The sequence below is a fragment of the Oncorhynchus mykiss genome, chromosome 6, assembly GCF_057628025.1.
Source record: "Oncorhynchus mykiss isolate SJ-2025 chromosome 6, ASM5762802v1, whole genome shotgun sequence".
Lineage (NCBI taxonomy): Eukaryota > Metazoa > Chordata > Actinopteri > Salmoniformes > Salmonidae > Oncorhynchus > Oncorhynchus mykiss.
Genome location: NC_143027.1, coordinates 44,768,078 through 44,790,021, shown reverse-complemented (window position 1 = coordinate 44,790,021; position 21,944 = coordinate 44,768,078). Strand labels below are relative to the sequence as shown.

At 41.2% G+C, this 21,944-nt stretch overlaps 1 protein-coding gene across 1 annotated transcript in view; it reads left to right on the top strand.

Moving 5' to 3' along the window:
- LOC110526017 (kinase suppressor of Ras 2) overlaps positions 1-18,099 on the top strand; it is a 40,963-nt gene extending 22,864 nt beyond the window's left edge. The window contains exons 8-11 of the mRNA XM_090239425.1: positions 7,071-7,204; positions 14,613-14,747; positions 17,000-17,129; positions 17,900-18,099. Of these exons, the coding sequence (XP_090095551.1) occupies positions 7,071-7,204; positions 14,613-14,747; positions 17,000-17,129; positions 17,900-18,046 (546 nt within the window). The 3' untranslated portion in view covers positions 18,047-18,099. The remainder of the gene's footprint in view (positions 1-7,070; positions 7,205-14,612; positions 14,748-16,999; positions 17,130-17,899) is intronic.
- The last annotated feature ends 3,845 nt before the right edge of the window (positions 18,100-21,944 follow it).

The window sequence follows — 21,944 nt, the reverse complement described above, 5'->3', positions numbered from 1 at the left end:
AACGACTAAAAAGCACCCTAAGGAAAAGCAAAGCTAAAAAGGTGCGTTTTGAGATCTCTTTGAAAAATGTCCACAGTTTCGGCCCCCTTGGGTTCTCTGGCAGGCTATTCCATAGGCTCGGGGCATAGTAACTGAAGGCTACCTCTCCATGCCTCTTGGTCCTAGTCTTTGGGATAGTTAAAAGGCCAATGCAGGAGGACCTGAGGGACCTACTGGGTACATAATTTAGAAGCATGTCTGTCTGGCATGTATTGGGGTCACAATCGTGGATGGATTTAAAAAACAATTGAAGTTTAAAATGAATTCTAAAACTCACAGGCAGTGTGCTCTCCGTCTGGTCTTGGTCAGTACACGTGCTGCAGCATTCTGTATATTTTGCAGTTGACCAATGGCTTTCTTGGGTAGATCAGACAGGAGAGCATTACGGTAGTCAAGCCTGCTTGTAATAAAAACATGGATGAGTCTCTCTGTATCAGCCTGAGAGAGAAACGGACGCATTTGGCAATGTTCCTCAGGTGGTAAAAAGCTATTTTGGTCACATTCCTAATGTGAAATTCGCAATCAAGTTCAGATTCTAAAATAACACCTAGGTTTTTTCTTTTTACTTTATTGCCTGTGAATTCAAATGTGCGGCCAGATTCTCTCTCTGTGCTTTGGCTCCAACAATAAGTACCTCGGTATTGTCTTGATTTAGCTGGAGGAAGTTGGGAGCCATTAAATCATTAATACAGTCTAATAATTTATCAGAGGAGCTAAAATCCTCTGGTGACACAGAAATGTAAAGTTGTGTATCGTCTGCGTAACAGTGAACATCAATGCTGTGCTTTCTGATAATGCTGCCAAGGGGTAACATATACAGTATAAACTGAACAGTACAGGACCCAAAATTGAACCTTGTGGAACGCCGCATGTGATATGTATTTTCTCTGAGTTATGTTCACTAATGGTGACAAAACTTTAGACCGGTTAAATAGGTCCTAAACCAATTAAGAACTGGACTGAAGAGACCAACCCACCTCTCCAGTATGTCCAGAAGGACATCATGGTCAACAGTGTCGAATGCATAGAGCTGTTTGGCATCTGTGTTGGCTCTAAGATAATTTACCACTTTAACTGGCTGCCTATGCTGTGGTGGGCCCAAAATCAGATTGGAATTTTTCTAAAATGCAAATACAAAATGATTTGGTTGTTTGAAAACCAATTTCTCCAGAATTTTGCTTAAGAATGGTAGGATGGAGATTGGCCGAAATTGCTAAGAGCTGAAGAATCTAGATTACTTTTCTTCAGAATGGGTTTCACCATAACAGTTTTTAGTGCAGTGGGGAAAGTGCCTGTGAACAGGGAATGATTAGCAATAGCTTGCACTTCTTCAGATATGCAAATAAAAACTGTTTTGACGAAGGTGATGGGGATAGGATCAAGAAGGCAGGTAGAAGGCTTAAATTGTGATAGCACTTCAAATCAAATCACATGTTATTAATCACATACGCTGAATACAACAGGTGTAGTAGACCTTACAGTGAAATGCTTACTTACAAGCCCCTAACCAACAATGCAGTTTTAAAAAATACCAATAAGAATAAGAAATTAAAGTAACAAGTAATTAAAGAGCAGCAGTAAATAACAATAGCCAGACTATACACGGGGGTACCGATACAGAGTCAATATGCAGGGGCACCGGTTAGTTGAGGTAATATGTACATGTAGATTGAGTTATTAAAGTGACTATGCATAAATGATAAAAACAGAGAGTAGCAGTGGTGTAAAAGAGGGGGGGGGTGCAATGCAAATTGTCTGGGTAGCCATTTGATTAGATGTTCAGGAGTATTATGGCTTGGAGGTAGAAGCTGTTTAGAAGCCTCTTGGACCTAGACTTGGTGCTCCGGTACCGCTTGCCGTGCGGTAGCAGAGAGAACAGTCGATGGCTAGGGTGGCTGGAGTCTTTGACAATTTTTAGGGCTTTCCTCTGACACCGCCTGAGGTCCTGGATGGCAGGAAGCTTGGCGCCAACGATGTACTGGGCCTTTCGCACTACCCTCTGTAGTGCCCTGCGGTTGGAGGCCGAGCAGTTGCCATACAAGGCAGTGATGCAACCACTGCACTCGGTGGTGCAGTTGTAGAACCATTAGAGGATCTGAGGACCCACGCCAAATCTTTTCAGTCTCCTGAGGGGAAATAGGCTTTGTCGTGCCCTCTTCACGACTGTCTTGGTGTGCTTGAACCATGTTAGTTTGTTGGTGATGTGGACACCAAGGAACTTGAAGCTCTCAACCTGTTACTCTGCAGCCCTGTCGATGGGAATGGGGGTGTGCTCGGTCCTCTTTTTCCTGTAGTCCACAATCATCTCCTTTGTCTTGTTGTCCTGGCACTACACGGCCAGGTCTCTGACCTGCTCCCTATAGGCTGTCTCATCGTTGTCGGTGATCAGGCCTACCACAGTCATTTAGGCAGGTTACCTTAGTGTCATCACTAAGGATCTGTTAGGGCGGTATGCAAATTGGATTGGGTCTAGGGTTTCTGGGATGGTGTTTATGTGAGCCATGACCAGCCTTTCAAAGCACTTCTTGACTACAGACGTGAGTGCTACGGGTCGGTAGTCATTTAGGCAGGTTACCTTAGTGTTCTTGGGCACAGAGACTATGGTGGTCTGCTTAAAACATGTTGGTATTACAGACTCGGACAGGGAGAGGTTGAAAATGTCAGTGAAGACACTTGCCAGTTGTTCAGCGCATGCTCGCAGTACACGTCCTGGTAATCCGTATGGCCCTGCTGCCTTGTGAATGTTGACCTGTTTAAAGGACTTAATCACATCGACTGCGGAACGCGTGATCACACAGTCTTCCGGGAACAGCTGGTGCTCTCATGCATGTTTCAGTGTTATTTTCCTCAAAGCGAGCATAGAAGTATTTTACCTCGTTTGGTAGGCTCGTATCACTGGGCAGCTCTCGGCTGTGCTTCCCTTTGTAGTCTGTAATGGTTTGCAAGCCCTGCCACATCCGACGAGCATCAGAGCCGGTGTAGTACAATTCGATCTTAGTCCTGTATTGACGCTTTGCCTGTTTGATAGTTCGTCCGGAGGGCATAGCAGGATTTCAGTCCTGTAGTTTAGCATCTGCTTCATCTGACCACTTTTTTATTGATCGAGTCACTTGTGCATCCTGCTTTAATGTTTTGCTGGTAATCAGGAATCAGGAGGATAGACTTATGGTCAGATTTACCAAATGGAGGGCAAGGGAGAGTTTTGTATGCGTCTCTGTGTGTGGAGTAAAGGTGGTCCAGAGTTTTTCCCCTCTGGTTGCACATTTAACATGCTGATAGAAATTTGCTAAAATGGATTTGTTTCCCTGCATGAAAGTCCCCGGCTAATAGGAGTGCCGCCTCTGGGTGAACGTTTTCTTGTTTGCTTATGGCAGAATACAGCTCATTCAATGATGTCTTAGTGCCAGCCTCTGACTGTGGTGGTATGTAGACAGCTACGAAAAATACAGATGAAAACTCTCTAGGTAGATAGTGTGGTCTACAGCTTATCATGAGATACTCTACCTCAGGTGAGCAATAGCTCGAGAGTACCTTAGATATCGTGCACCAGCTGTTATTTACAAAAATGCATAGTCCACCGCCCCTTGTCTTACCAGATGCCACTGTTCTATCCTGCCGGTACAGCGTATAACCAGCCAGCTGTATGTTGATAGTGTCGTCGTTCAGCCTCAACTCCATGAAGCATAAGATATTACAGTTTTGAAGGCCCCGTTGGTAGTTTAATCTTGTCCGTAGGTCATCAATTTTATTCTCCAAAGATTGCTTGTTTGCTTGCAGAATGGAAGGAAGTGGGGGTTTATTCGATCGTCTACGAATTCTCAGAAGGCAGCCCGCCTTCCGGACCCTTTTTCTCTGCCTCCTCTTCATGCAAATCACAGGGATCTGGGCCTGTTCCAGAGAAAGCAGTATATCGTTTGCGTCAGGCTTGTCAGACTCGGTAAAGGAAAAAAAGGATTCTGCCAGTCCATGGTGAGTAATCGCAGTCCTGATGTCCAGAAGTTATTTTCGGTCATAAGAGACTGTAGCGGCAACAGTATGTACAAAATGAGTAAAAGTTACAATCAACGCAAATAAACTAACAAAAAAACACAATCTGTTGGGGACGTGTAAAACGTCTGCTTTCTTCTTCGGCGCCATTGGTCTTTCCTGAGCATGTCTGTGTCAACCAGGGAAAATTAATCCATAGTGCCTTTGCGTGGTAGGCTAGGGCACGTATCATCAATCCTCTCATCAGGTCTTGCTTGACTGATACCCAGCCCAATGTTTGTTATCTCATCTCTGAAATATGCTACAAACTCATCACATTTAGATGGGGAAGAAGGTTCACATAGGTTTGCGGGAGTAAGATTTATCAGGCTATCAATGGTCGAGAAGAGCACTCTCAAATTATTCTAATTATTAGTGATCAAGTTAGAAAAATGAGCCCGTCTGGCATTTATAATTGCATTGTTATATATGCCAAGTTGCTCTCTCAGAATATCATAATGGACCTGCAACTTTTACTTTTTCCTCTTCCGCTCTGCCTTTCTGCAGTTTCTCTTTAATGTATTAGTTTCCTCACTCATCCAATGGGCTCTCCGTTTGGATGTGGCCTTTTTCATCTTTATTGGAGCTATGGCATCAATGGTTGTCCTTAACTTCTTGCATCGAGCAATCCCGTATCCGGGAGCGTAATCATAGCCTCAAGCTCATTACCATAACGCAACGTTAACTATTCATGAAAATCGCAAATGAAATGAAATAAATATATTCACTCACAAGCTTAGCCTTTTGTTAACAACACTGTCATCTCAGATTTTCAAAATATGCTTTTCAACCATAGCTACACAAGCATTTGTGTAAGAGTATTGATAGCTAGCATAGCATTAAGCCTAGCATTCAGCAGGCAACATTTTCACAAAAACAAGAAAAGCATTCAAATAAAATCATTTACCTTTGAAGAACTTCGGATGTTTTCAATGAGGAGACTCTCAGTTAGATAGCAAATGTTCATTTTTTCCAAAAATATTATTTGTGTAGGAGAAATCGCTCCGTTTTGTTCATCACATTTGGCTAAGAAAAAACCCAGAAAATTCAGTCATTACAACGCCAAACTTTTTTCCAAATTAACTCCATGATATCGACAGAGACATGGCAAACGTTGTTTAGAATCAATCCTCAAGGTGTTTTTCACATATCTATTCGATGATAAATCATTCTTGGCAGTTGGGTTTCTCCTTGGAAGCAAACGGAAAAATACACGCAGCTGGAGATTACGCAATAATTGCGACGGAGGACACCAAGAGAGCACCTGGTAGATGTAGTGTAAAATGGTCAATCTTCCAATGATATGCCTACAAATACGTCACAATGCTGCAGACACCTTGGGGAAATGACAGAAAGTGTAAGCTCATTCCTGTTCCATTCACAGCCATATAAGGAGACATTGGAACACAGCACCTTCAAAATCTGGGGCACTTCCTGTTTGAAATTTCATCTTGGTTTCGCCTGTAGCATCAGTTCTGTGGCACTCACAGACAATATCTTTGCAGTTTTGGAAATGTCAGTGTTTTCTTTCCAAAGCTGTCAATTATATGCAGTCGAGCATCTTTTCGTGACAAAATATCTTGTTTAAAATGGGAATGTTTTTCATCCAAAAATTAAAAGAGCGCCCCCTATATCGAAGAAGTTAATTTGCTATTAAAGTTATCAACTAAATCATCACAAAAGGAAGGCAGAATAGGTGATGGAGTCTTGTTCATACACTCAACAAAAATCTGTAGCAACTTCAGAGGTAAGATAGCATTTCTTAATAATGTGTTCAGTATTACCCTGTGCTATGGGCAACAAGGTATTAAAAATACACAGTGGTGTTTAGATAAGGCAACATGAATAATAGAGGATATGTCAATAGAAAGGCCCTTTGGTAATAATCAGGTCCAGAGCATGGCCGCGGTTATGGGTGGGCCCAGTAACATGTTGGATAAAGTCCAAAGAGCTCAAATATTCAGAAATTCAATGGCATTGGAGTCTCCTTGTCTCCTTGTCAACATGAATATTAAAATCACCCAACACAATGATTTTATCATAGTTCTCAAGGACAATAGACAATAGTTCAGAGAAATCAGTAAAGAAAGTAGGGCAGTGCTTTGGTGGCCTATACAAGGTACTGGTGGCTGACATTTAAACAGTATAGCATGATGCTCAAAAGACCCAAAGTCGCCAAATGAAATGTCCTTACAGCTGAGAGCATTAGTAATAATAGAGGCTGTCCCCACACCCTTTTTCCCTTTTCTGATAAGAGTATGAAAAGCTGTAGTCCGGGGGGAGGCTTTGAAAAAAGCGACACTACAGTCTGAAGACAGCCATGTTTCCGTGAGAAACATGCAATCAACGTTGCGCTTAGTAATGAGGTCATTCACAAGAAAGATTTTACTATTGATTGCTCTAACATTTAAAAGTGTCTGGGGCATCTGCCTAGAGATAACCAATTGAATAACAACCAAATTATTAACATCTCCAATCTATCAGAATGGTAGGAGATGACAGTTTGTATAAACTCATTAGAAGGCAGAGTTAAAGGAACATAAATTAGATTACTTACAATAACCATAGCTGAGACATGGATTGTGTATGTGTGACATCCTGCTAACTTGACACAACGGTGGGAAGCATTGGAGCCAACATGGGCATCCCTGTGGAACGCTTTCGACACCTTGTAGAGTCCATGCTGCGACTAATTGAGGCTGTTCTGAGGGCAAAATGGGGGGAGGGGTGCAACTAAATGTTAGGAAGGTGTTCCTAATGATTGGTATATTCAGTGTATATGGTTTATAGGTAACATCATGAATAGTGTTTCAACGTTATCTGTAGCACAGCATGGTCAATACATGTCATAGAGACTGGGGTTGGAATGAGATCAATCAAGCAACTTCAGTCAGGTTTATTGTGACATTGGTCACAAAATGCTTTACAGTGACTCAACCTAGACTCCTATGAGTTATATTGTTTGTGTTTGTTTGTTTATTTGTTTGTGTTTGTATTGTTTTAAGGGGATGGGCTATCTCCATGCCAAGGGGATCCTACACAAGGATATGAAGTCCAAGAATGTCTTCTACGACAATGGCAAAGTGGTCATCACCGACTTCGGACTTTTCACCATATCTGGGGTTCTGCAAGCTGGCAGGTGCGTAGCTACTGTTGTACTCAATTTATTTATTTTTTGGGTTCAACTAAGGTCTCCCTCAGAAAAGTTATTCTTTGTCTGAAGGGACTTCCTGGTTAAAAAAAAAGGATACATAGAAACCAAAAATAAAACATCAGCGCTAAACCACACAGCAAGTGTTAGTAACCCCTACTGTTGTGACAGTTATTATATTGCAGTGATGATTATACTCTTTAGTGGAAAATTAAATGGATTGGTGCTAATCTCTTTTTTTTATTATTCTCCCTGAGAGTGAATCAAGTCTATCTTGGCTGCTACCGCTGTGCTGAAATGACTGCTCACTGACATGGCTTCTCCCTGGAATGCTAACAGCCACAACTTTCACACAGCAAGGAATACTAATCCAACTTAGACATAAAACTATATAAGCAGCAAGGAAATGTAATAAATCTTTGATCTAGAAATGGAGCAACTCAACAGGTTATCAACGTGTTGTGTGTGTGTGTGTGCATTCTTTTGTGTGTGTGTGTGGGTGTTTTGTTCTCTATGCAGTAAGTTTATGTGTCTATAGATTTTGATTGACATGTATGTTGAGATAACTGCTATAATTGACTGGATCTGATTTGTCATAATGGATTTTTGTATTTATTTAACATTTATTTATTTATTTAATTTAACGACATCAATTAAAAATATCTAGCAGTAGGTGTGAGATGTTTTCCAGCTAATGAATGTGAGAGGATTACACATGCTTTGTGCTACTAATTATTATAATCAAAAAAGATGTTGATTATATAACTGACTTGCATAGTGTGTTTTCAACAAGTTCGCACAACACAGTTTAACCCTGGGGTTGCGGAGGAGTGCATTGCATCACCATGGATGGAAGAGTATAGGTGATGAACAATAGTTGTTTATGTAAAATGAAGATGGATGGTTTCATAATGGCATTCTTATCAGCTCATTAAAACCATAAGCCTCTTTCAAACTAGATGCTGAGGAGTTGCTGTAGACAGACAGTTATGCAATGCATTGAAATGATGCAACATGCACCTAGATCTTATCCTGTCTATTGTTCGTTTCCAGTGCAGCTAGCTCCCATTTTAGGTTTGCTGTGAAATCAATACTTCGTATAGTGAACATCTCCCACGACTAGACACAAGCAGAGAGCCATAGAGCATTGTGTTTATGGACAAAGGCAGACTAAGAATTCTAAAGATTCTAAAATAACATTTAAAGATTCTAAGATTTGTAAAGACTTTGTGAATCACTCTGCTCATTGTGTTAGGATGGTTTTCAGGAACTGTTGGTACCGCAATGCAGAACAAAGAGAAAACCTGGAGATGGTTGTTTTAGTATTTCCTGTTGTGCTAGTTGACTTGCAGTGTGCAGTGTGCTAGTTTACTTGCAGTGTCCAAAAGTGGCCAAAAGTTTTGAGAATGACACAAATATTCATTTTCACAAAGTCTGCTGCCTCAGTTTGTATGATGGCAATTTGCATATACTCCAGAATGTTATGAAGAGTGATCAGATGAATTGCAATAAATTGCAAAGTCCCTGTTTGCCATGCAAATGAACTGAATCCCCCAAAAACATTTCCACTGCATTTCAGCCATGCCACAAAAGGAACAGCTGACATCATGTCAGTGATTCTCTCGTTAACACAGGTGTGAGTGTTGACAAGGACAAGGCTGGAGATCACCCTTTCATGCTGATTGAGTTCGAATAACAGACTGGAAGATTCAAAAGGAGGGTGGTGCTTGGAATCGTTGTTCTTCCTCTGTGAACCATGGTTACCTGCAAGAAAACACATGCCGTCATCATTGCTTTGCACAAAAAGGGCTTCACAGCAAAGGATATTGCTGCCAGCAAGATAGCACCTAAATCAACTATTTATCGGATCGTCAAGAACTTCAAGGAGAGCGGTTCAATTGTTGTGAAGAAGGCTTCAGGGCGCCCAAGAAAGTCCAGCAAGCGCCAAGACCGTCTCCTAAAGTTGATTCAGCTGCGAGATTGGGACACCACCAGTACAGAGCTTGCTCAGGAATGGCAGCAGGCAGGTGTGAGTGCATCTGCATGCACAGAGAGGCAAAGACTTTTGAAGGATGGCCTGGTGTCAAGAAATATTGACTCTTTGCATCAACTTCATGTAATTGTCAATAAAACTCTTTGACACTTATGAAATGCTTGTAATTATACTTCAGTATTCCATAGTAACATCTGACAAAAATATCTAAAGACACTGAAGCAGCAAACTTTGGGGAAATTAATATTTGTGTCATTGTCAAAACTTTTGGCCACGACTGTAGAATGTTTTCAATAGCCTCTATGAAAACACTGCCTGCTAATGCTCACAATGGCCACAATAGGGCCTACAGTTTTTCCGGTTATCGTTTGACGTTCTTGGCATCTCTTAGTTGATAAGAAAGCAAAAAAACATGTTTTTGTTGATGTTTTTAGATGGTACACCCGCCACCTGGCTTCTTACTGCACACTCATTGGACCTATTGTCGTATTGTCATAAATACCCAGAACCCTCTCCTTTCAAAGTTAAATACATTTCTGAGAACAGATATCTTGGTGTGACGTGGGTAGCATCACTCGAGCCTCAGTCAATTCCACGACTCGTTTGTGTTGTTATTTATTTATTTATTTCTGCCTAAATGTTTTAATTGGACGGCAAAATGGCTAGCTAATTAGTAGGTCTGACAGAATGACAAGAGAAGCATTTATTGACCGCCCCACTCTGAGCAGGAACATTATGTTCAATTCAATTCAATGAACTTCATCATCTGAATAACATGGCTGTTTGCCATAGCAGAGGAGGGGAGAGCATTGAGAAGCTCTACAAACAATCATGCCCCTGAATATTATCCTGCATACACTGAGTGTATAAACATTAGGAACACCTTCCTAATATTGAGTTGCACTCCTTTTCGCCCTCAGAATAGCCTCGATTTGTCAGGGCATGGACTCTACAAGGTGTCGAAAGCGTTGCACAGGGATGCTGGCCCATGTTGACTCCAATGCTTCCCACAGTTGTGTAAAGTTGGCTGGATGTCCTTTGGATGGTGGACCATTCTTGATACACATGGGAAAAAAGTTGAGCATGACAAACCCAGCAGCGTTGCATTTCTTGACACAAAACGGTGCGCCTGGCACCTACTACCATACCCTGTTCAAAGGCACTTAAATCTCTTGCCTTGCCCATTCATCGTCTTAATGGCATACATATAGTGTAATTCAGAAAATATTCAGACCCCTTGACTTTTTCCACATTTTGTTATGTTACACCCGTATTCTATAATATTGATTAAATTACATGTTTTACTCATCAATCTACACACAATAAATACCCCATAATGACAAAGCGAAAATAGTTTATTTATTCAAAATAAAAACTGAAATACCGCATTCACATAAGTATTCAGACCCTTTGCTATGAGACTCAAAATTGAGCTTAGGTGCATCCTGTTTCCATTGATCATCCTTGAGATGTTTCTACAACTTGATTTGAGTCCACCTAATTAATTGGACATTATTTGGAAAGGCACACACCTGTCTATATAAGGTTGTTGACAGTGCATGTCAGAGCAAAAACAAAGCCATGAGGTTGAATGAATTGTCCGTAGAGCTCAGAGACAGGATTGTGTCGAGGCACAGATCTGGGGAACGGTACCAACACATTTCTGCAGCATTGAAGGTCCCTAAGAACACAGTGGCCTCCATCATTATTAAATGGAAGAAGTTTGGAAGAACCAAGACTCTTCCTAGATCTGGCCGCCCAGCAAAACTTAGCAATCGGGGGAGAAGGGCCTTGGTTAGGGAGGTGACCAAGAACCCGATGTTCACTCTGATAGAGCTCCAGAGTTCCTCTGTGGAGATGGGAGAACCGTCCTGCAGCACTCCACCAATCAGGCCTTTATGGAAGAGTGGCCAGACGGAATCCCACCTGGAGTGTGCCAAAAGGCACCTAAAGGATTCTCAGACCATGAGAAACAAGATTCTCTGGTCTGATGAAACCAAGATTTAACTCTGTGGCCTAAGTGCCAAGCAACACGTCTGGAGGAAACCTGGCACCATACCTGGCGATATGACGATAGATATCGTGTGACAATAGAAAAAGATCTATCGTTTCATATTATGCTGTATCTTTTATTTCGTTGTGTCGCAAATCACGCTCTTTACGTCAATATTTTTTGACAATTGGATAACGCTTTGTGTTCATCCACACGTGCCATGGCAGCATCATGCTGTGGGGATGTTTTTCAGTGGCAGGGACTGGGAGACTAGTCAGGGTCAAGGGAAAGATGAACCGAGCAAAGTACAGAGAGATCCTTGATGAAAACCTGCCCCAGAGTGCTCAGGACCTCAGACTGGGCCTTAAGCACACAGCCAAAACAACGCAGGAGTGGCTTCGGGATAAGTCTCTAAATGTGCTTGAGTGGCTCGGCCAGAACCCAGACTTGAACCTGATCGAACATCTCTGTAGAGACCTGAAAATAGCTGTGCAGCAACGCTACCCATGCAACCTGACTGAGCTTGAGAGGATCTGCAGAGAAGAATGGAAGAAACTCCCCAAATACAGGTGTGCCAAGCTTGTAGCGTCATACCAAAGAAGACTTGAGGCTGTAGTCGCTGCCAAAGGTGCTTCAACAAAGTACTGAGTAAAGGGTCGGAATACTTATGTAATTTCTAAAACCCTGTTTTTGCTTTGTCATTATGAGGTTTTGTGTGTCGATTGATGATTGGCAAGAAATGATTTAATACATTTTAGAATAAGGATGTAACGTAACAAAATGTGGAAAAAAGTCAAAGGGTCTGAATACTTTCTGATTGCACTGTACACAATCCACGTCTCAATTGTCTCAAGGCTTAACAATCCTTCTTTAACCTGTCTCCTCCCATTCATTTACACTGATTGAAGTGGATTTAGCAAGTGACATCAATAAAGGATCATAGCTTCACCTGGTCTCACCTGGTCAGCTAATGTCATGGAAGAGCAGGTGTTCATAATGTTTTGTACACTCAGTGTACAGTGCCTTGCGAAAGTATTCGGCCCCCTTGAACTTTGCGACCTTTTGCCACATTTCAGGCTTCAAACATAAAGATATAAAACTGTATTTTTTTTGTGAAGAATCAACAACAAGTGGGACACAATCATGAAGTGGAACGACATTTAGTGGATATTTCAAACTTTTTTAACAAATCAAAAACTGAAAAATTGGGCGTGCAAAATTATTCAGCCCCTTTACTTTCAGTGCAGCAAACTCTCTCCAGAAGTTCAGTGAGGATCTCTGAATGATCCAATGTTGACCTAAATGACTAATGATGATAAATACAATCCACCTGTGTGTAATCAAGTCTCCGTATAAATGCACCTGCACTGTGATAGTCTCAGAGGTCCGTTAAAAGCGCAGAGAGCTTCATGAAGAACAAGGAACACACCAGGCAGGTCTGAGATACTTTTGTGAAGAAGTTTAAAGCCGGATTTGGATACAAAAAGATTTCCCAAGCTTTAAACATCCCAAGGAGCACTGTGCACGCGATAATATTGAAATGGAAGGAGAATCAGACCACTGCAAATCTACCAAGACCTGGCCGTCCCTCTAAACTTTCAGCTCATACAAGGAGAAGACTGATCAGAGATGCAGCCAAGAGGCCCATGATCACTCTGGATGAACTGCAGAGATCTACAGCTGAGGTGGGAGACTCTGTCCATAGGACAACGATCAGTCATATATTGCACAAATCTGGCCTTCATGGAAGAGTGGCAAGAAGAAAGCCATTTCTTAAAGATATCCATAAAAAGTGTCATTTAAAGTTTTCCACAAGCCACCTGGGAGACACACCAAACATGTGGAAGAAGGTGCTCTGGTCAGATGTAACCAAAATGTAACTTTTTGGCAACAATGCAAAACGTTATGTTTGGCGTAAAAGCAACACAGCTGAACACACCATCCCCACTGTCAAACATGGTGGTGGCAGCATCATGGTTTGGGCCTGCTTTTCTTCAGCAGGGACAGGGAAGATGGTTAAAATTGATGGGAAGATGGATGGAGCCAAATACAGGACCATTCTGGAAGAAAACCTGATGGAGTCTGCAAAAGACCTGAGACTGGGACGGAGATTTGTCTTCCAACAAGACAATGATCCAAAACATAAAGCAAAATCTACAATGGAATGGTTCAAAAATAAACATATCCAGGTGTTAGAATGGCCAAGTCAAAGTCCAGACCTGAATCCAATCGAGAATCTGTGGAAAGAACTGAAAACTGCTGTTCACAAATGCTCTCCATCCAACCTCACTGAGCTCGAGCTGTTTTGCAAGGGGGAATGGGAAAAAATGTCAGTCTCTCGATGTGCAAAACTGATAGAGACATACCCCAAGCGACTTACAGCTGTAATCGCAGCAAAAGGTGGCGCTACAAAGTATTAACTTAAGGGGGCTGAATAATTTTGCTTGCCCAATTTTGAAGTTTTTGATTTGTTAAAAAGTTTGAAATATCCAATAAATGTCGTTCCACTTCATGATTGTGTCCCACTTGTTGTTGATTCTTCACAAAAAAATACAGTTTTATATCTTTATGTTTGAAGCCTGAAATGTGGCAAAAGGTCGCAAAGTTCAAGGGGGCCGAATACTTTCGCAAGGCACTGTATATCTCCATTATAGAATAGAGAACAGAATAGAATAGATAGAGGTATAATAGAATAGAATAGACTTTAGAGTTAGAATATCATCAGATTCAGTTGGGAGTTAAATTAAACCAACGGCTTTATGACTCAACGGATTGTTAACTGTCATCATGACAATACTGTTACTATGAATACTCATGGGCTAGACTAGACAGATACAGTACCATTGGATGGACATACCCACACCAGTTCTCTACTGTGCTGTGTTAGAGAGCTGGCAGTGTGCCTGTCTATCTGAGTAAGCACTCAGGATGCATTTTGAAGTAGTTGTGAATAGAGGGAGAGAGACAGCAAGAGGGAGAGAGAGAGATCGAGAGAGGGATATAGGCAGTTTGGAACATAGTGGAGACAGAGTGGAGAGGCTGACTGAGTCATCAGGAATTAAAATTTCTAATGGGGTTTGATTGCATCCAGGATTTTTCAGGGTTCGTTTGGAATAACGGGTGAGGAAGGAAAGGACAGATTCAACCTTGAGACAAAATGCTGCTTTAATTCCATTCAAAGTTTTTCCAGTGTTTGAACGAACTATAAGCAGTTATTCTGTAATTTAGATCAAAATTACTTGGCACAAAAATGTTTAAACATTTGACTACAACTTATGTGGAGGGATGAAATTTGGAAATCCTGAACAATTAGAAAAGGAAAATGGCCGTCCTAAACGTTGAGATAAATATGAAAAATCACCACACACCACGTCACAGAATTCAGACTGTGTCCTGTCTCTTTTCTGTAGCCGTAGAGAGGACAAACTGAGAATCCCCAGTGGATGGCTTTGTCACCTGGCCCCTGAAATAGTCTCTCAGCTCTCCCCTGAAACAGAGGAGGACAAGCTGCCTTTCTCCAAACAGTCAGATGTCTTTGCTTTCGGGTGAGTACAGCTACATCTCAAATGGCACACTATTCCCTATTTAGTGTACTACTCTTGAGCAGGGCCCATAGCTCTTCTCTTTGTTCTGAGGAGTGTTTTAGGGGCCTCTTTACTCTGATGGTTTTTCCAGTCTCTGTCTTGTTTTCATTGGATTTTCAAGCCTGATTTTATTGAATTGAATTCATTTGAATCAACTTTATCCCACAAGGGGAAATTTGATTTGACACCAGCAAGACACATATTATAATGTTTTTTGTTTAGTTTTTTTGTAGGTCCTAATCCATCTCCTAAAGTTAAATCTAAACTTGGTTTCCTCTAGCGTAATTGCTGCTCTTTCACCCCAGCTGCCAAACTAACCCTGATTCAGATGACCATCCTACCCGTGCTAGATTACGGAGACATAATTTATAGATCGGCAGGTAAGGGTGCTCTCAAGAGGCTAGATGTTCTCATTCGGCCATCAGATTTGCTACCAATGCTCCTTATAAGACACATCAAGGCGTTCTATACTCCTCTGTAAACGGGTCATCTCTGTATACCCGTCGCAAGACACACTGTTTGATGCTTCTTTATAAAACCCTCACAGGAGTCTTTCCTCACCCTATCTGAGATATCTACTGCCACCCTCATCCTCCACATACAATGGCAGTCATATTCAGTTAAAGGTCCCCAAAGCACACACATTCCTGGGTCGCTCCTCTATTCAGTTCGCTGCAGTTAGCAACTGGAACGAGCTGCAACAAACACTCAAACTGGACAGTTTGATCTCAATCTCTTCATTCAAAGACTCAATCATGGACACTCTTACTGACAGTTGTGGCTGCTTTGCGTGATGTATTGTTGTCTCTACCTTCTTGCCCTTTGCGCTGTTGTCTGTGCCCAATAATATTTGTACCATGTTTTGTGCTGCTACCATGTTTTATTTCTTACATGTTGTTGTCATGTTCTGTTGCTACCATGCTGTGTTGTCATGTGTTGCTGCCTTGCTATGTTGATGTCTTAGGTCTCTCTTTATGTAGTGTTGTGTTGTCTCTCTTGTTGTGATGTGTGTTTTGTCCTATATTTAATATATACTGTATATATTTTAAATAAGAATTTGTTCTTAACTGACTTTCCAAGTTAAATAAAGTTAAAGTTAAATAAAGTTAAAGTTAAATAAAAATCCATCTTCCCTCCCAAATCATGTATGGAATGGTTATAATAACCAAGCCCAGGAGTCTTTCCAGGCCACCTGTCTGACCAGGAACAACTCTGTTATCCTAGTTATAACACTCCATGCTTCAGGTCAGCCTTTCCATTTATGTTTTTTTTTTAATCTTCTGTGATCGTCACAGATGCAATTGCGTGGCTGGACCCTGCTCTGTTGACTCCTAACACAATTGCATTTTCAGATGCCCTCCCATATGGAGGGACTGTCACTGAATCAGTCTGAGGGGGACGGATGCAGCATTCACACACGCTGTATGAGTCCCAAATGGCACCCTATTCCCTATATAGACCAGAGCCCTATGGGAATAAAGGGAATAGGGTGCCATTTGGGATGCATCCACTGTCCAGCTGGTCTGTTGGTGCCTTAGTGTTACCTAGAGGTGACCCCTGAAGCTGTTTTACATATTCAACAATCCTCCATGTGTTTTTCTGTCTTGGCCGAATGCTATTTTTATGCTACTCAAACCCGGTCGTTGACATGGCAGTGGAAAAAATGGCTGCTCATAATGCTAAGAGAGGATGCTGTGACGATGTTGATGACGTATGACTATGTGTTAATGGACTGTTTATCAGATCATTTACATCTAACAGGTTTGATATAAAGTTAGTTCCTCAGCATTAAAGGGCTGTTTCTTTAAAAAAGGCAAACTTGTGGTCTGTCTGTCAGACTCATTGTGGGGGCTTCTGGGGCTTTTAAATGGATTCAGACAACCACGACAGACATACAGTATAGAAATCCACATTTAGATATTCAACTTGGTGAACATACCCTATGTGTGTGAACATCTATTGTAGAATTTTTATTTTTAATAATGTTAACATTATAGGAAAACATTACATGTATACATCCAATCTCTATGAGCGGGTGCTGGATATATATTTTTTTAAAGAGACGCGGCAACCCCACATGGTATGCTACCACGTGGATTTATCTGTGACAAAGTTAAATGCACAATGCCCTCATTTCCATTTTGTAAACCATGGGATATTTCATACATCCGCTCCAACTGACCCCCCCCCCCCCCCCCGTACTGTCCCTGCAGCACTATCTGGTATGAATTGCATGCACGTGAGTGGCCTTACAAGAACCAGCCAGCAGAGGTTATCATCTGGCAGGTGGGCAGTGGGATGAAGCCCAACCTCACACAGATCGGCATGGGCAAAGAGATATCGGTGAGTGTTCCTCATACACGGTAAACTGGTTGTACCACACTTCAGGTAGAAGTCGCTCACTAGTTTTAGGTGTACATATTGTATGTCTATGGGCAAAGAGTTATCGCTGAGTGGTGTTCTTCGTAATACTGCACTGTTGACTGTTTTTCTTCACAGAGCGAAGCTCCACACCTGGTTATTTTTATGTGTGATCTGCATACTTGTTTATTTGTATTTATTATGGATCCCCATTAGCTGCTGCCAAAGCAGCAGCTACTCTTCCTGGTGTCCAGCAAAATTAAGGCAGTTTATACAAAAAAAAAAAAAAAATCAATACATTCACAGATTTAACAACACACCGTGCCCTCAGACCCCTACTTCACCACTACTACATACGTAGCTATAGTACTAAATCCATGTGTATGTATAGTGTGTGTGTGTGTGTGTGTGTGTGTGTCTCTCTGGCAATGTTTGTGTTGCTTATTATTTCCCAGGTGTTCAGAATGAGCATCTTCATTCCTGGAATGTTCTTGGAATAAGACTAAATTATCAGGTACACCTGTCTAGGCAGTCTGGGATGTTTTTGAGTTTTCTGTTGGCTGTTGTTTAGTTATTTGTGTTTTCTGAACCACTCCACACAATAAGTTCTCTCACAGTGAAGAATACAGTTATCTGAATCGGGTGGCATTCATAATGTTGTCCAGTTACACTTGTGGCTCTTTCGCTCCAGTGTTTCCTTTATATACCTGGGTCTCTAAAGGGGAGTCTGTTCTGTCTCTTTCTCTCTCCAGGACATCCTGCTCTTTTGCTGGGCGTTCGAGCAGGATGAAAGGCCCAGCTTCTCCAAGCTGGTGGATCTGCTAGAAAAGTTGCCAAAACGGAACCGTCGCCTTTCCCACCCAGGGCACTTCTGGAAGTCAGCTGAGTATGTCAAATGAGATAGACGCTAAACAACAACAACTTTTACTACTACAATACCTACCACTCACAAAACCACAACTCCCTTAGAGTGCACTGAATCCAAATACCAATCAATGAGTAAAACTGTCCAGACTACAGTATGTATCCTCATGGAGTGTGTGTGTGTGTGTGTGTGTGTGTGTGTGTGTGTGTGTGTGTGTGTGTGTGTGTGTGTGTGTGTGTGTGTGTGTGTGTGTGTGTGTGTGTGTGTGTGTGTGTGTGTGTGTGTGTGTGTGTGTGTGTGTGTGTGTGTGTGTGTAAGAATAGGTGCAGTTGACCAAGACCCCCTGAATCTAGACTTCTCAACATCCTCTGAAATCACATTTTTGGTTTAATCACATGGAATATATGTTTTATTTGATTACTCAAATGACCTGTTCAGTTTGTTTGTTAGCTTATTTATTTTGGAATGTCTTTTTCTCAGTGTCATGTTTTTTTTGTGTCATGAATCACTTAATTATCTATGGAAAATGCATTTTTCTGAACAAATGTGTGTTTTGTGTTTTCTTTTGGGAATTAAATTGTTTTTATAGTGAAAGTAATTATTTTACGAATTGTGAAATGTACATTTTTAAGTCATTGTCTTGCCATTTCCCTTGTATGTCAACTGTCTCTGTCATGTGTTTGACCCTGGTTACCTCATGGTCTCTCATGTGTTTGACCCTGGTTACCTCATGGTCTCTCATGTGTTTGACCCTGGTTACCTCATGGTCTCTCATGTGTTTGACCCTGGTTACCTCATGGTCTCTCATGTGTTTGACCCTGGTTACCTCATGGTCTCTCATGTGTTTGACCCTGGTTACCTCATGGTCTCTCATGTGTTTGACCCTGGTTACCTCATGGTCTCTCATGTGTTTGACCCTGGTTACCTCATGGGCTCTCATGTGTTTGACCCTGGTTACCTCATGGTCTCTCATGTGTTTGACCCTGGTTACCTCATGGTCTCTCATGTGTTTGACCCTGGTTACCTCATGGTCTCTCATGTGTTTGACCCTGGTTACCTCATGGTCTCTCATGTGTGAATGTCTACATGTTTGTGTTTTCTACGTTTGTCTCAAAGCTTTATCTTATAGTCATTATTTACTATTGAATGTGATCACTCCTGCCAATTGTAGGGCTGGATGATGGTACAGTACCTTAATAGGAAACTGTTCTCCAATTGGCCTGTGCTTTGATTATCGGCTGTGAACACTGTTGAGCATGCATCAAAAATGGCATCCTGTTCCATACATAGTGCGCTACTAAGGTCAAAAGTAGTGCACTAGATAGGGAATAGAATGTGAGCTGTTTAAACAAGAGCCTTTTTTTCAAACTGTGCCCTTTGGCTGTTGGTTCAGTCAGTAGGCCTACACTGACTGACTAGAAGTCTAGAAGTCTCTAATGTGAAAACACTGTCACTCGAAATGTATCTCACTACAGTACCTACTATGAACTTGCTTAAACACCTTGGAGAATTGCTGTTACTGAGCCCATGGAGAAATAGGTGTATAGTGGTTACTTTATTGTTTTAAAGTGGACGAGGGTAATCACAGATGTATAGCTAGCTAAGCTCACTATTTACCTCCATGAATTATGACACAATCGATTTACTTCGGGAGTTCTTCAGCCCTATAATTGACAAAGCACTTTCGGAACAGACACCATGATACAGTATATTCTAGTAACATGACTGTGTCCATGACCTGGCCATTTGTATAATATATTTCACTGCGATATTTTAAATATAGCCCACTAGAGCCCAGTCAGACTGAATGATATCATCGTGGATGAAAAGAAGTGTCTCGGTAAGAACTGTATGGCAACTGCTTTGGGGTCTGTACAGCCATGTCTTATATATAGATGCAGACAATCCTGTCCTGTGAAAGCCATTTCTACTACACTATATTATACAGTTTCCGACAGTGTTGGAAATGCATTCAAACAATTTGCTGCTGTTTTATTTGGAGTACATCTGTCTATTTTGGATTTGCTGCGATTCCGATATTGTACGTGGTCATTTATATTTGTACTGTTTACAACTTCTAAGTGCATGAAATGGACTATAAAGGATCTATTCTTGTTATTGCGATAAATAGTTGACTCCTTCAACTTTATCGGGTGGCAGGCAGGTAGCCTAGTGGTTAGAACATTGGGCCAGTAACCTGAAAGGTTGCTGGCTCGAATCCCCGAGCTGACAAGGTAAACATCTGTCGTTCTGCCCCTGAGCAAGGCAGTTAACCCACTGTTCCCCGGGCACTGAAGACTTGAATGTTGATTATGGCAGCCCCCCGCACCTCTCTGATTCAGAGGGGTTGGGTTAAATGCGGAAGACATATTTCAGTTGTACAACTGATCACTGGGGTATTTCCTGATTTACCTGTTGTAAGCATAGGGCCATCAAACGATATTGATACAACAGTTATACTGCTGGCTTTGTAAAAAAGGAAATGTTCAAAAATGATGTTTAAGAGAATGATTGTAATAGTATATTTATACATTATAATAGCCTATCGTGAAGAGGAATAACACATTGTTCTGAATTCGACAAGAATCTGACCAGAAAACGATTCTACATTTAGTGTCACGTGTACATAACAGATTATAGACATACAATCTTTACCATCACTTGCTGTAAATCAATATTACGGCAGCACTTTATAAAAACTCCAGGTAATAATGCATTTATAAGGAATTATTACATAATTTATTCATAATGTATTAATCATTACTGCCACATTTGTAAATGTTATTAACCTATTTATTCACACATTTATAAACAACTTTTAAAGTATTTCATAATGATTCATGCGATCATTCAAAATATGTTTAATATCGGTCTTTATAAGCATTTACTAATCATTAGTTAAGTGTTTTTTTATAAATACTTAATAAACGTTTTGCATGGCTAGTGTAATTTCCATCAAAAAGATGGACATGCCATTGCGAGACATTCCAGCAGTACCTGGTGCTCCTTCAGGTCCCAAAATGTTTCCTAGAACATATCAATGGTTAAACAATCACACAATACAGAGGATGTTTAAGAAAATATATTGGACATGTTATTCCAAAACAGTCACACTGTTGTAATAGTGTGATGTGGAACTTCAGACACCCTCTACGCTGAGTACAATTATGTGTTTAGTCCTTAAGTGCTAACATAAGCGTTTCTTGGCCGTGACTTTTCTACCAAAACCAAAGTGTGGATTTCAGTCACTCCTTAGAGAATTCTAATCTTGGTTAACCCAGAACTAAAATCCCATGTAATTTGGTCAGAAATTGGGAGCTCCAGTTTGCAAAATCTCAGCCAAACACTGGAACTACTGCTGCTCGTTATCCTACACATTCCATCCCGTTGTCACAGATTCTTCGGTTTACGTGCAGGACCTGTCTACGAGAGATTAAGATTAGCCCATAGACTGTTTGCAAATATCTGTATACATTATTTGTCTTAATTATCCCATTACCTTACTACCTTTAAAGGTCCAGTAGAGGTGCCGCCAAACAAAGCCATGCATGAAAATAGTGCAGTTAAAAGGCTAAAGCACTGCCTCCCGAGTGTCGCAGCTGTCTAGGCTACTTACACATCGCAGTGCCAGAGGCATTACTATAGGCAGTTTGTGTTCATTCCCGGGAGTACCTAATTGTCATACCCTGATGCAGTGGCGGTTCTAGCTATGGCTCCCTGGGCCAACTGGGCTTCAGCGCCCCCCGCAAAAAAACAAAAAACAAATCACCATTCTGCACTAACACATTTTTATTCAGACATTTGGAACACAAATAAATAATCATAACATTTGAAACTATATAAATATCAAAAAGAAGTAACAAAGACAAATAGAAACACATGGCACTCGAGCATCAATACATGACCCATCCTCCAACACTATCAACCAAGAG